This window comes from Seriola aureovittata, chromosome 12, assembly GCF_021018895.1.
Source record: "Seriola aureovittata isolate HTS-2021-v1 ecotype China chromosome 12, ASM2101889v1, whole genome shotgun sequence".
NCBI classification, from domain to species: Eukaryota; Metazoa; Chordata; class Actinopteri; order Carangiformes; family Carangidae; genus Seriola; species Seriola aureovittata.
The window spans coordinates 26,702,700-26,717,191 of NC_079375.1; the positions used below are offsets into that span (position 1 = coordinate 26,702,700).

The 14,492-nt window shown below is 37.3% G+C and overlaps 1 protein-coding gene across 5 annotated transcripts; it reads left to right on the plus strand.

The window, feature by feature from the left end:
• The first annotated feature begins 2,076 nt into the window (after window positions 1-2,076).
• Window positions 2,077-11,789, plus strand: LOC130178951 (uncharacterized). 5 transcript variants are annotated; one of them, XM_056391610.1, is made up of 7 exons: window positions 5,615-5,716; window positions 5,846-5,872; window positions 7,570-7,808; window positions 7,933-8,127; window positions 10,471-10,800; window positions 11,303-11,338; window positions 11,464-11,789. In XM_056391610.1, the coding sequence occupies exons 5-7, from the start codon at window positions 10,581-10,583 to the stop codon at window positions 11,571-11,573; spliced, it is 366 nt and encodes a 121-aa protein (XP_056247585.1). In that variant the 5' UTR covers window positions 5,615-5,716; window positions 5,846-5,872; window positions 7,570-7,808; window positions 7,933-8,127; window positions 10,471-10,580; the 3' UTR covers window positions 11,574-11,789. The 5 variants fall into 5 exon arrangements, 2 of the variants coding, with proteins under 2 accessions (XP_056247584.1, XP_056247585.1); XR_008829207.1 differs by lacking the exons at window positions 10,471-10,800; window positions 11,303-11,338; window positions 11,464-11,789 and adding exons at window positions 2,077-2,454; window positions 2,554-2,770 and having other exon boundaries at window positions 5,435-5,716; window positions 7,933-8,124; XR_008829206.1 differs by lacking the exons at window positions 10,471-10,800; window positions 11,303-11,338; window positions 11,464-11,789 and adding exons at window positions 2,077-2,454; window positions 2,579-2,770 and having other exon boundaries at window positions 5,435-5,716; window positions 7,908-8,124.
• Window positions 11,790-14,492: the final 2,703 nt, after the last annotated feature.

A 14,492-nucleotide genomic window follows, 5' to 3' on the forward strand; every position in this document is an offset into this window, starting at 1 on the left:
GATGGTCTCGTGTGCAGGGATGGTGAGAACAGACCACATTCATTAGAGGCAGACCCACAAGTCTCTCTGAAGTCAGCCTTAGAATCTGATTCAGGAGGCGGAGCTGGTCGACAGTGGAGGTCGATGAGTTGTGGAGTGACGTGACCTTTTGGGCTGATTGAAAACCAGCTCCAATGATTCCTTTAAACCATCAGCTGTGACTCTGAGCTTCTTTGTTACTGATCATCTGTGTTGATCTGCTGGAGTCGTCTCAGTCTGTTTGACTGTGGACTGATGAAGATCTGAACTCTTCTTCATCCTCAGTCTCTGAGATCTTTGTTGTGAGGCCTGGTTCACATCAGCTGATGTTTATAAGTCAGAGTGTCTCTAACCTCCTGACTCCAGTAGCATCTGTTCATGTCATTAGCCGAGGTTCACACACTGTTTCAGCTCCACCGTCAGTGTTTGAATCATGTTTTCAAGCTACAATAAATGGAGTTTGTTCAATATTGTAACTTAGATGAAGATCTGATCAGATTTTAGGACAAACACAGAAATGAAGTAAAGATGATGTAAAGGACAAATCCAAAGGTTCACTAACTTTTTCTGCCTCTGTACGTTGTCTGTTAAGATTTTGCTGATAGGTTCAGCATCAACTTATTTGTACGTGAACTAACAACAGATCCTTACGTTAACTTACATTTCCTACCAACGTTTTTCTTTAGGTTTCTTTGCTGGTTAATTGTATATAAATGTAATTTCTAGGTTTGTAAAGGAATGTCCCAAAAATGATGCACAACGTTTGTGAAGTTTCCCAAATGTACACATATAAATTAGTTTGGCCCTTCCAATTATCAAATGACTAATGATACTTTGACTGACTGACTGAGTGAGTGATGAAGTTACACCATTGGTCGGCCGAGCGTTGGACTGTTCCCATTGGCCGTTGCTCTTTGAAAACACTTTCTATTACATCATCAGGAGGCGTTTGCAGCTGATCCACAACAGTTTTCAACTACTGTATTTCCTGTAAGACCTGAACTACGAAGCAGGTTCAACAAACCCAGGATAACTGTTAGTTATCTGGTTTAACTGAACCTGACATTGTCCTGATCACCTTTACAATGAAGCTGGTTATCACCTGGGTTAACCTGTCCAGGTACGAGCTCCTTCATGTTTTCTGCTGCAAAGCTTCATCACTGTCAGCAAAACGATTCCACTGATCAATACAAATATCTACTGATCGTTATTACTGATAACTTTATTTTAACTCTTTTGTCCCCGTCAGGATCCTGTAGGAATCATGACTCAGTGTTTTCAGTGATCTGATTGGTCAGTAGTTTGGCTGTTGACAGGTTTTGATCCGGAGCAGGTGAGGTGTTCAGTATCAGTTACCATGGTGATTTACCTGGTAACAAGAGAACCACCGCCATAGGACTGCAAACCCATAGTGAAACCTGAGGTTATCTCGATAACCTGAGATCAAGCTTCAGTGCAGACCTCTGGTCTTTATTTGTCTCACCTGCAGAAGGTGTCAGCTCTTTATTTCTAATTCCCTCTGTCTTATTTGTAGAATTGATCATACCGTCGTTACTCCAAACTCAATACTTCATGTAACTGTTTCAAATTAAAAGCCCTCTGTCGTTTCAGTGGATAGAAAACCTTTATTTTTATTCCTCTGCGCCGTCGACAGTCAGAGTACGTTCCAGATAAACACGATATCTCAATAACACATTGAGGGAAATTCTTCGAATTTGGCACAAACATTCACTTGGACTCAAGGATGAACTGATTACACTTTTGTGATCAAAGGTCAAAGGTCAAGGTCAGTGTGCCCTCAGAAAACACTTTTTAGCCATTACTCAAGGCTTCGCAGCAATTATGACAAAATTTCAAACAAATGGTTCATATTTTATATTTTCTCTCTGGACTCTGGACAAACAGATGTGACCTGAAACTCGTCTGAGTGGCGGAGGGGGGGGTTCTAGTTCTCTTCATGGTACCATGTGATAACATTGTGTCTTTTATAACCAGATGAAGAGATTAAATAATTGAGTCATTCAAACAAACTGTTTCTTCAACTTGGATGTTTCAGTGACAGTATGTCTTTATAATGGCAAACACACAAAGTTACAATAATTCATCATGCAGTAATACACAGAAATGTGTTATTTTAACGTCACAATAACTTTATTTAATGTGAGAAAAATCTCATTTTATCAGGAAATTCTCCTCATTTTGAGGACGAAGAGCAGAAGTTTTTGTTCCTGTGGCAGCAGAGCGTCGTTGTTTCCTCCTGCAGATGTGTGAGGTTTTTGTACGAGGTTTTTTCACCGTGTTGGTACGTGGACTCCACAGTGACTGAAACTCCACACAGAGCAGAACAAAAACCTCCAGTCTCCTCTGAAGCGTCTGTTTAAAGTCTGGAAACTTCCAGAATCAACTAAACACAGAGAAACAAAGAGAGTGTGACAGGTGAGTCCTCAGCTGCTGCTTTTCTACCTGAACACAGTCACATTTCTTCACTTTACTGAGCTTCATGTCTCTGCTCTGCTGCTGCATGTGCTGCTGAAGTCTTCTGTATTTTCACTGTGAACAGGCAGAAACACAAGTCCAGCTGTGTGTGCTCGTTCCTCGGTGGTTCACAGCTCGCTCTGACTCCATGGACGTGGATTTTGACCTTTTTCCAGCTGTTCTGAGGATGATTGACAGCTCTGAGGTTTTTGTACGAGGCCGTAACACTGTGCATTTATATTTGGAGAGGCCATCAGACTCACCGTCACTGCAAATGGTAAGGACACACTCTTTTATTCTTGTTAAAATCATGTTAATTAATGAGTTTTTCAGGGTCTGTTAGTTTTGGAGTCGGTTCTTCATGTTTTAAAGTTTAAACTTGACGGATCAGTTTGGTTGCGAGGAGATGACGAGCTGCTGTGAGGCAGAGCAGCAGCAAGTCGTCTGTATTCACAGATACAAAAGGTAGATTTTAGAAAAAGGATTCACGTTTACACAGGAGGTCTGCAACAGGACGTCCTGGAAAAGTTTGAAAATGTGTCTTAAATGATGTTTTTGGTCAATTCAAAGCTTGAAACTGCAACATTTTGGTTTTTCGTTTCTTAAATCCTGTTTGTTAGTGCTGTGATACTGCTAACACACAGTGATAAAGTTAATCTGTTGTGCAACTCATTAAGCCTTATATGAAAAAGAAATAAAATGAGAACAGATTACATGTGAAGTCAGAGTTAATTCAGTTCCTCTGTGTTTTCTTAATGTGCTGTTATTCTGGTGAAAAAATGAGAATTCAGATTAATAATGTTTCATGCAGCTTAATGTCTATGAAAGTTAAATATATATTCAAAGATTTACAGTTGGAGAAATACTGGAAACTTAAAACCTACAATATGTAAACAGTGTAAAATTAATTGAGGCCAAAACGAGGCCAAATCTCCTGAAAAGTTGTAAAATAATCTGATGGTGATTTTGAGGATTTAGGTGCTTTTAAATTCCCACAGACAAATAAAACTACTTTTAAATTCAATTCTAACAGTTTTTGAAAAGTGGTTTCTTGAGGAAGTGTTGTTCTGGTGGGAAATAATTAATACTAATGTTTATAATGGTGGAAATATTAATTATAAAGTTGTACTAGAAATTAATGTGCTTAAGTATTTAAGCGCCTTGAGTGAAATAAAATGTATAAGGTCTTTAATTCTTGTTGCATTATTTGTCTGAGATCAACCTACGAATAAATGTAATAAATCTATTGCCATGACTACTACCACTAATAAACCTTATTCACATAGTGCAGATTGCACAAGAACAGGTGAAGATAAAATGTGTAGTAGAGAAATTAATCAAATGTAGAAAAAGAAAAGAGTAAAGGAGAGTGATTTCAGAGAAGTGGCGACAGTAAAAAACAGTATCATCTGCATAACGATGAATTTTACAGTCACGCACGGAGAAGACCCAAAACCAAATGTCTTTATAAGAATAAGTAACTGTATCAAAGGCATTTAATGTGCAGTGTTTCTTCTTTCCTAAACCATGAATAATTCAAGACTAAAGAAACATATATTGTGCAATGATTTGCTCTAAATCTGGAAAAAACGGATATGAATTAGCATTTTAAGGATAAACTCAAAGTATATTTGGTCTTAAATTAAAGGTCTTCCAACCATTTGACAATACTCATAAATCCACCACTGTTTACAATACACTTTATTGATATTGAATCGATTGCACAATAAATGCAGCTGAGAGTGTTTTCGAAACAGAAAAGTTAAAACAATCACCAGTGAAGAGAAACTCCTTCAATCCCAGACAAAACAAAAACACACAATCATAAAAATAAAGAACAGAACATTTAACAAACAGCACAAACTTCTCCTTTATATATAGAAACAGAGACTTTACTCAGATCATGTAGATTCTGGCCTCATTATTATCCCATTATTCTACGAACTAAAAGTTCAGATTTCTGTTTTTTCCCCATATGTTTTCAAATTATTTCTTCTTTTCTGAAGCTGTTGCCTTTTACATATTCACATAATAACAGAACAGAACGGGCTGGGCGTGTGTTTCTACATAATTTGTAAGGTTGTGTTTGATAGATAATATTTTGTTAAGTGTTTATTTGAGTGTTAATTAAGTGTTTTATTAAATGTTGATTAAATGGTTTTATTTAGAATAGTTTTCACAGTTCACAGTTAATCTTCTACCCAGTAATAGAAGTACTGAGATCCTGTAGTGAGGTAACAGTACTAATACCACACAGTATAAATAAAACTCCTGCACTGAAAATGTGTGTGAAAGTGTTTAAGTATAATGAGGAAAATGAGCCTGTTACCTGTCAGGTGAGATAATTATTATTACTCTGATGTAATTGATGGAAATGCAGGATTTTGTTGTGGAACTCTTTTTTTCTACTTAGTGAAAAGCTGCAGTTAATGATTCTGTTCATTATCGATTAATCTGCTGATTATTTTCTTCTTCTTCTTTCTATTTTCTTCTTTTATGAACTTTTATTAACAATACATTTCAATTATTTAAATAATTAAAACAAACCGTGAAATGTTTGACACTTTTACATGAAAAATGACTTTTTTCATCAAAATATCAGAAGCCTTTTTTTCTAATGTACTGATTGTTTGAGCATTTACAACATTTACAGCATCATGTCATATTTAAAAAGTCTTCACGTGTTTTATAAGAATCTTGATTCGTAAAGAAACGACGCGTCACATAAATGTCCTGTAATAAAGTGGCATCAAATTAAAGCAGCGCAGGAAAGTACGAGTACGTACATTCATCATACGTTCATCATGTTTCTGTTTGAAAAGCTGAAACTTTTCCTGTCACTGATGTTTGTGAGACAGATCTCAGGACGGGGTTTGACCTTTGACCCCAGTGTTAACGAAGTCTTGTCTGTGGCTCTGGTTTCATGAATGACTCCGTCCAGATTCGCTCCCTTTGGAGCCGGACCTGTTCGTCATGAGTCCTCTGCTGCCGGAGGGTTGGATGGGGAAGGCGCCGGACAGCCTGGGTCCAGATGTCTGTCTGGCGGCTGGTTTCCGTCCACAGGTCGGTGAAATGGTTCTGAATCTGAAGAACGGTTCTGTCGCTCTGAACACCAGCAGCGCCGCTCTGTCCCGGATACAGAACAAATACTTCTTTGCTGGATTCACCAACGAAACCATGTTCTCCTGCGAGCTGCACGGCGCCTCGTCCGACAACGACAACAGTACGAAACCCAGATTCAATTAAATACAGAAATAAGTAAATAGACTAAATAAAGTATAAAAATAAACATAAATAAATATATAATTTGTCTTTTTGTGCAACTCAGACTGTTTTCTCTTTTCACCAACAGTTGACCGCTGTGCCGACCTTCATCCAGGTGAGTCACCAAACACACCTGAACACACTGCTACACACCGAGCGACTGTCTGTTCGATTGATCGGTGATCAGAGAGCTGTCAGTCACTGATCGATCGATGGTCCTGTGTTTTGTGTCGTGTGCAGAGAAAGCCAAGCTGAACTTCTACCTGCTGCAGATGAACTCAGTCAGAGTGGTGTTCACCAAGGCTCTGGCCTTTAACACCATCCTCACCATCAGGGCCGTGCTCTTCTAACACAGCTGACCGTCCAATCAGGATCATTCATTGATTGATTGATTGGGCTGAACTGTTGAGCACTGTTACTGTTCTTGATATTTTAAATGCATTTCTTTATCATTCATCTAAATTAGTTTAGAGAAAGCTACGGTGGCCTCTGAGGGCCACATATATGTGTATATATATATATATACTGTATATATGTGTGTATATATATATATATATTATATATATATATACTCATATATGTATTTACATATGTATAACAGTATAATGCTACAAATTGATTGAAAGACATACAACAGTAAAACACAATTATTACGTTTCATTGTTTTTGTTTTTTATTTGTTTTTCCTTTTACGTATATTTTAGTTTTGTTGCATTTCTAAAATTATAACTTATCATGTGCTTTAGACATTCAACAAAAGCGATAAAACAGACGCTGTAAAAATGCATCAAATTGAAGTGAAAACACTTGAGATACGAGCTTTTCTGAAACAAGCTGCACAACGCCAAGACTTCAGGAAGTCACTGGTCCTGGACACGAGTCTGTGCGTTGAGTCTCTGACACAGTGAAGAGACGTTAGTTTGGATATAGAAACATTTCCACCAGCGTCAGGTCAACACAGTTTGTTAATGTCGTTACTGTTGTAAACTCCATGTTTGTAGAAAAGGCTCCGTCCTCTTTTCCAGTTGTGCTGTTGTGTTTGAGTGTCCTGATGTTGTGACAGTTTATATTTCTGGTTTCTCATTAAAACGACGCCTGAGACGAATCTTTGGTCTCTGTCGTCTTTAGAAACTGAAATAACTATAACTAATTATAATGAAGTTTCTTCTAACAGCGTAAAACAATGATGTTACAACGAGAAACATTTGATGTGTAATAACGAGAAAGATATCTCGTAGCAGTAACTTTACCCATCAGGTTATGAATGTTGCCATGACGACAAAGCTCCCCTAACCTTAACAAAGTAGTAATCTTATCCCTAAACCCAACCACACCATAAACACAAGCTTCAAGTTTAATGTTGACGACGTTTCCTGGTGTAACAGGAAGAAGAAAGATGTTCTTACAACAAGAATGTTTTTGGATTGAATGAAATGTGTGACTACATTATTATTACGGAGGCTGAGAAGGGCCATATTTAACCTTCGATAACAAGATTTTCCTGATAATATCTCGTTATCTCAGAATAATGAGCTTTGTTTTCTCAGGATAACCGGATACAAAATATTTGTGAGTATGGCCTTTCTCAGCTTCCGTATGTTATAATCACAAACGTTTTTATTTTAATATCTTCACTAAAGAAAAAATAAAACGGACTTTAACAAGAGTTTTTGATTCAACAGTCAAAGTCTGAAGAAAAGTTTTGCCTACAAAGTGAATAAATAAGGACGTAGTGATGACGAGAAAGAAAAGTTAACGTAACAGTATCTCAATATAATTCTTGTTTCAATGAGAATCATTTTTCCCTTTGAGGACGAAGAGCAGAAGTTTTTGTTCCTGTGGCAGCAGAGCGTCGTTGTTTCCTCCTGCAGATGTGTGAGGTTTTTGTACGAGGTTTTTTCACCGTGTTGGTACGGGGTACGTGGACTCCACAGTGACTGAAACTCCACACAGAGCAGAACAAAAACCTCCAGTCTCCTCTGAAGCGTCTGTTTAAAGTCTGGAAACTTCCAGAATCAACTAAACACAGAGAAACAAAGAGAGTGTGACAGGTGAGTCCTCAGCTGCTGCTTTTCTACCTGAACACAGTCACATTTCTTCACTTTACTGAGCTTCATGTCTCTGCTCTGCTGCTGCATGTGCTGCTGAAGTCTTCTGTATTTTCACTGTGAACAGGCAGAAACACAAGTCCAGCTGTGTGTGCTCGTTCCTCTGTGGTTCACAGCTCGCTCTGACTCCATGGACGTGGATTTTGACCTTTTTCCAGCTGTTCTGAGGATGATTGACAGCTCTGAGGTTTTTGTACGAGGCCGTAACACTGTGATGGGTTATTATTTGGAAGGGCCATCAGACTCACCGTCACTGCAAATGGTAAGGACACACTCTTTTATTCTTGTTAAAATCATGTTAATGAATGAGTTTTTCAGGGTCTGTTAGTTTTGGAGTCGGTTCTTCATGTTTTAAAGTTTAAACTTGACGGATCAGTTGAGTCGTGATGAGACGACGAGCTGCTGTCATTTCAGTTGTCAAAACAAATGGAGATTTTGCATAAAAGATTTATATTCATAGTGCAGGTCTGAGACAAGACGTCCTGGAAACATCTGAAAATATTTAATTAATGATGTTGAACCCGAAAGCCTGAAAATTGTCCAAAAACACTATCAACTGCAACGATTTAGGTCCCAAATAGATTCTTATCGTGCTGTAATCCTGCAAATAATAACTAATAATAATGATACAGATCATTTGTCGTACCTGCAACTTAATGTGCTCTATATAAAACATGATCTAAAATGATCAGACGTGAAGAAATAAAAGACTTTAAATAGAAAACAGAAAATGTAAAATAAATAAATGTTTTAAATGCGCAGTGATCAGGAGTGAAATCTGTCCCAGAACATCTCCTCAAATAATAACTTTTAACGTCTTAGACTAAAGTGGTTTTAAGTATTTACAGTCACATGAAATCCTTAAAGTCTTAAATTCAGTTTTAAAAGTCTTGTTGCACTTTTTTATGTATTGTTTGTCTGTCTAACAAATACATTCCTAATTTCTTTATATGAAAAAGGAAAGACCTTAAAAATGACAAGTTTGAGGGTTAAAAGACGTGAAGGAGAAAACAGAAAACCTACAAGATTTAAATGTTTGAAATGCAGAGTCAGAACAGAAACTAAATCTGTCATGAAAAGTCTAAAATGGACTTAAGTGGTTTTAAATTAAATATGTAAAGTGTTAAAGTCAATGTAAAGTGTTGAAATGTTGTTCTGCTGAGAATCTGATAATAATGATGATGGGAAATATGACAGGCACTAAATCTTTCATCTAAAATGTCTAAAGTTGTTAAAAAGTCCTGAAATGTCAGTAATTTTTTGTGTATTTAACAACTAGTAGTTTGAAGTAGTTTGAAATATCTACTGTCAGATAAAATATAAAGTCTTATATTCAGTTTTAAAAATCTTAGAAACTTCATAGTTTACTTGTGTGCTGAGAAATTAAAATTCAGCCTGATAATAACATCAATAATAATGATAATATTAAATATTAGTTAAGTAAATTTGTACAATAACTGCAACGAATTGTGGTTGAAGAAGTTCCTTTAAGAAGAGTCAAATAAAACAGGGTTTTAAATCCAGTTTTTATGGTCTTAGAAATGTTTTTGTTGTTGAATTGTTTGTTGATAATACACCAAAAATGTAAGTACAATTAATGTACAGAGATGCCCCAAATTTAATAAGGAATAAAAATGCAGCAAATCGATCAAATAAATTAATAGAAAACAGCAAAGTAAGAAAGATTCATAACTTTCATGGCCCATTGAACCAAATCAGCAGCACAGTTTAAAACAGTATCGTCTGCATAAAGACGGATTTTACAATCAGACACACAAGAAATTCTTCCCATTTAAATTCGACATGATTGTATCATAGGATTTTTATAAATATCAAGGGACAGTGTTTATTTTTCATTTATATTTTCATATTTAATTTCTAAACACGTAAATCATTCGAGACTAAGGAAACAGTTTAGATTGTGCTCTGATTTGCTCTAAAACTGGATTGAACTGATATTATATTACTTACCTCTTAACTTAAGTCAAGTTAAATACAGTTTTTAAAGTCTCAGAAACGTTTCTCACTGTGATGTTTGTCTGTAAGAAATCAGGCTCATAAATCCACTTCGTTCTATAAAAGCTTTATTGGTATTAATTCAGTTGCACAATAAATGCAATTGAAAGTGTTTTACCGACAGAAACAACAACAACCTTAGAAGAAGAATTTGTGAGTTTATTAGAGTTCAAAGATATCTAAATTAAATCAATCAATCAATCAATCATACAATGAAACTGTTTGCATAGGGTCTGGATGTTATGACGACCATACAGATAATTGACTGATAATAAGACAGTTCAAATGTAAAAACTAAAACATTATGAGACCAGAAGAATTAATAATAAAAAGCAATAAAATAAATACTTATTTAAAAGTACAAAATAAAATAAAACAAGACTCGACAAAATAATAGATAAAAGACGATCGCAAATATGACAAAATCAATGAGCGAGATTAGAACTATTTCAACTTGAATAGACATAAAACATGTTAACGAGACGCTGAAGAGGTTTCCAGTCTGCGTTTAAAGAACTTCAACACTTAAACATCAACCAACCCCCCTCTGATGAGGATCTGCTTCATCATTGTCTTTGTTCCTCTGCAGATATTTCCACTGTGGAGCCGGACCTGTTCGTCCTGAGTCCACTGCCGCAGGACGGGACGCCGGGTCCAGATGTCTGCCTGGCGACCGGTTTCCGTCCACAGACGGGTGTGATGAAACTGCGGGTGCAGAACCAGAACAATTCTATAAACCTGAGAACCACCGGCGCCGTCCAGTCCCGGACACAGAAAACCTTCTTCTTCGCTGGATTCGAGAGTCACACCATCGACTCCTGTATGCTGCACAAAGTCACGGCCCTGAGAAAAGAGCCAGAGGTCAACTGTGACAAGACTGAACCTGAAGATCCGAATCCTCCTCTGATTCCTCCTCTGGGTAATAATAATCAATCAATCAATCAATCAATCAATCAATTTTTTTGGTGTTTACTTTGTGATCATATGAACTTTGTTTTCTTTACAGACGAGCACGTTATATTAAATTATATTAGCTTATAATTATATTTGTTATTATTACATCATATTCTATTACATTATATTACATAATATTATATTATATTATATTATATTATATTATATTATATTATATTATATTATATTATATTATATTATGTTACATTACATTATATTATGTTACATTACATTAATCCAGTCCAGGTTGCTCAGCTCATTGAATCTGCAGTAAGTAATAAATGGTCTCTATCACAGCTTTCTATTCATGGCTCTCAGCAGTGGAACAAGTAGTGAGTCCATGATGAATAAATACATGTTAAAAATATGAATTCAGAATCCAATAGTTGAACCAGGACTGAAGAGACATTTTGTATTTATTATATTTGTTATTAGGTTTTGACTGACACTTTTCTTTGTGTTTTCAGTAGAACCAGTCAAACCGTGTGTCGACCTTCATCCAGGTGAGTCACCAAACACACCTGAACACACTGCTACACACCGAGCGACTGTCTGTTCGATTGATCGGTGATCAGAGAGCTGTCAGTCACTGATCGATCGATGGTCCTGTGTTTTGTGTCGTGTGCAGAGAAAGCCAAGCTGAACTTCTACCTGCTGCAGATGAACTCAGTCAGAGTGGTGTTCACCAAGGCTCTGGCCTTTAACACCATCCTCACCATCAGGGCCGTGCTCTTCTAACACAGCTGACCGTCCAATCAGGATCATTCATTGATTGATTGAAGCAGCGTCACCATGACACGCCTGTCAGTCAGCGCGTCCACGTGTGATCTTCTTCTTTCTTTTATTCTTCATGGATCAAACTTCTTTATTATTGTGTATTATTGTGTTTTGTGGAGATTTTATAACTGTTTGAAAAGTGTCATACAAATAAAAGTGATGTTGATTTATTTTATACGAACAGCTTCATGTTTGTTGAGAGTGAGGGGAGGAAGAGGAGGGGGAGGAAGAGGAGGGGGAGGAAGAGGAGGGGGAGGGTGAGGAGCAGTGAACACATGAATCTCCACACCTCATCGTTAACAGAGCAGAGGATCAGTCATTAGAATGGCTCAGATCACATGCAGCTCACACACAGTGAGAGTGTGTGTGCGTGTGTGTGAGTGTGCGTGTGTGTGAGTGTGTGTGAGTGTGTGTGTGTGTGTGTGTGTTGTTTCTCAGCAGCAGTTTCTTCAGTTGAAACCACAGTTCAACAGTCAAACCTGGAGCTGCAGATAAAGATCAGACAGGAACTGAACAGCAGCAGCTCGGTTTCTGCTTCATCCGACACCTTCGTCACAACGAGTCACTCTTATGTTCTTTAACTGTAAAATAATGATTAAAAAACATTATAAATACATCTTTATAAATGTGAGTCGGCATTAGAAGTGTCCTGCTCCGTAGGTCGAGTGAAGCTGATCAGCTGTGAATCTACGTATTGATCGTGCTTCTGTGTAAATGGCGTAAACCTGCACAGGAAGTGGTTCTGCAGTAGTTATGAAACAGAAGTGAACAGAGCGTTTATCACAAGTTAATCATGAGTTGATCATAAATAAACCAGAAAAACAAAAGCAGCTGCAGGTCAGACGTGACTGACAGAGAAACACAAGCTGTTTTCAGGAGACGTCACAGAGTCACTGATTTTTATCTTTCATCTGAATAACGTTCAGCTGTTCCACAGAATCAAACACTTTCACACAATTATTCAGTTTATCTTTTAAAATCTGTTTTCTGTTTGTAGTTTTATTAATAAGATTTTGTAGAAGCACAATCTAAATACAATATTTACTGATTCAGATTCAGATCAATTTTTCATAAAATATAATAAACTGAAGAAATGCAAATTAAACTGTTAAGTCTCTGTATGTCGTCTTTCAACTAAAGTGGGGTTGGAAACTTAATTACAAATAACATACACACCACTATTGACTTTATAACACTTTTATTTAATATATTCAGATGTAAATTTACAATATCAACCAATTATTCACAAATAGTTCTTCAGAGCCCCGGGATGATCTGAAGAACTAAAACTGGCATTTCTCCATTGGTCTATCTGCCTGTTAAGGTTCCTATAATGAGGAGGTGATGATGTCACCTCTGAAAGAGGGGGGCTGTGGAGCTGAGGGGGGGGGGGGGGGGTCTGTTGTTTTTTAGCTTCAGTTTGATCTTGTTTTCCACAGTATTCTCCATATAGTTCTGACAACATATGTGGACAAACATTAAACTATCTTTTATGTCAGAATCCAACTATACAGTGTATTAATAAGTCAAATCACAACATCCCACAAAGATCAATGAATCTTTACCAGAAGTGACGGAGCAGATGAAGAAGAATCCACCTTCAAACTGCCAGTAATCAGCTGGATCCTTGGAGCATCTGGGGGAAGAAATAACAGCCTAAAGATGTTGTTTAATACTTTTATCATATATTATTATTATCATCCCCATATAAGATGTTTTACCCTCCTCTTCCCCTTTTAAAAATGTGCCGCAGTAACACGTTTACTCAGAGTACATCACCTTTCATCACCAGCAGTGAGGGACCGTTTACGTGCTGACGTCACTGCAGCGTCTCCTCGCCAGTCTCTGGAGTTTCTGTTACCGGTAGAGTTTATTGCTGCTCTATCTGAACACAGTTAATGTTGTTGTTTTCTTCATCACAGTGACTAACTACCTGCTGTACATTTAACAACTACAACTACAATTCAAATCCGCTCAAAATAAGAATTAATCAGATATAAAATGATCCAGGAAACAGAAGACTAGCAGCAGTGAGGAGTGAGACACCCAGCAGCAGCTCTCACACTCAACACCTACTTTCTAATCTGATTCTTTATGTGTTTATGGTCTGAATCTCTAGTTTGAAGTTTTCTTCATTACAACATTATGTTCATTTTTTTAATTATGATCCTATTTAAAAGAAAATAGACGTTAAAGCAGAGTGGCTTTAGGGCGTGGCTACTGCGTCATTGACACACAGAGGGACCTGCCTGTTAATCCGGATATGACGTCAGAGCGACGTGTCGGACATTTGACTTATTGTGTTTTCAGTTAATCAAAGTTAGCTCCAACATGTCGTTTACCTGAAAATGTCTTGTTCGGTGCTCAATTGTTCTCAAAGACTCAGAGGAGTCGGCGGTTCAATTTTTTCCAGTAAGTACATTTTGTTTTAAGCCTGTTTCTTCGCTAGCCAAAATTAGCTTCCCTGTTAATATTACAGCTCAGGTGAAGATGCACCTTGCTAACCAAGCTAGCCAGCTAGTGCTAGCGTTAGCTGATAACTTAGCGATTGCTATGCTAACTGTACCTGGCCCCGCTGGGCAGGTAACCTGTGTGAACCTGGGTTAGCCCGTGGAGGTGTTCAGTCAAAGCCTAATAAAAAGGTGAATTTAATCGACGTTAATCTAACGACGTTTGGTTTGTGTTTCTCCACGTGACCCAGTTTAATTGATCTGCGTTAGTGTAATGCGCAGCGTTAATGTCAGTTAATACATTGTCCATCAAGACATCGCGATAGTTAAAGTTAAGATAACGTGACGTATAATAAATGTGCAGACAAATATTTGTCATATAGAAGATTGTTCATTTAAAACTCAAACCAGTCCTGAACTGAAGCAGACA

Excerpts from the sequence above, each read along its gene's own strand:
- LOC130178951 (XM_056391609.1), top strand. The coding sequence starts at position 5,467 with ATGAGTCCTCTGCTGCCGGAGGGTTGGATGGGGAAGGCGCCGGACAGC. Across the intron at positions 5,717-5,845 it reads CTCGTCCGACAACGACAACA|TTGACCGCTGTGCCGACCTT; the intron begins GTACGAAACCCA and ends TTTCACCAACAG. Across the intron at positions 5,873-5,997 it reads CTGTGCCGACCTTCATCCAG|AGAAAGCCAAGCTGAACTTC; the intron begins GTGAGTCACCAA and ends TGTCGTGTGCAG.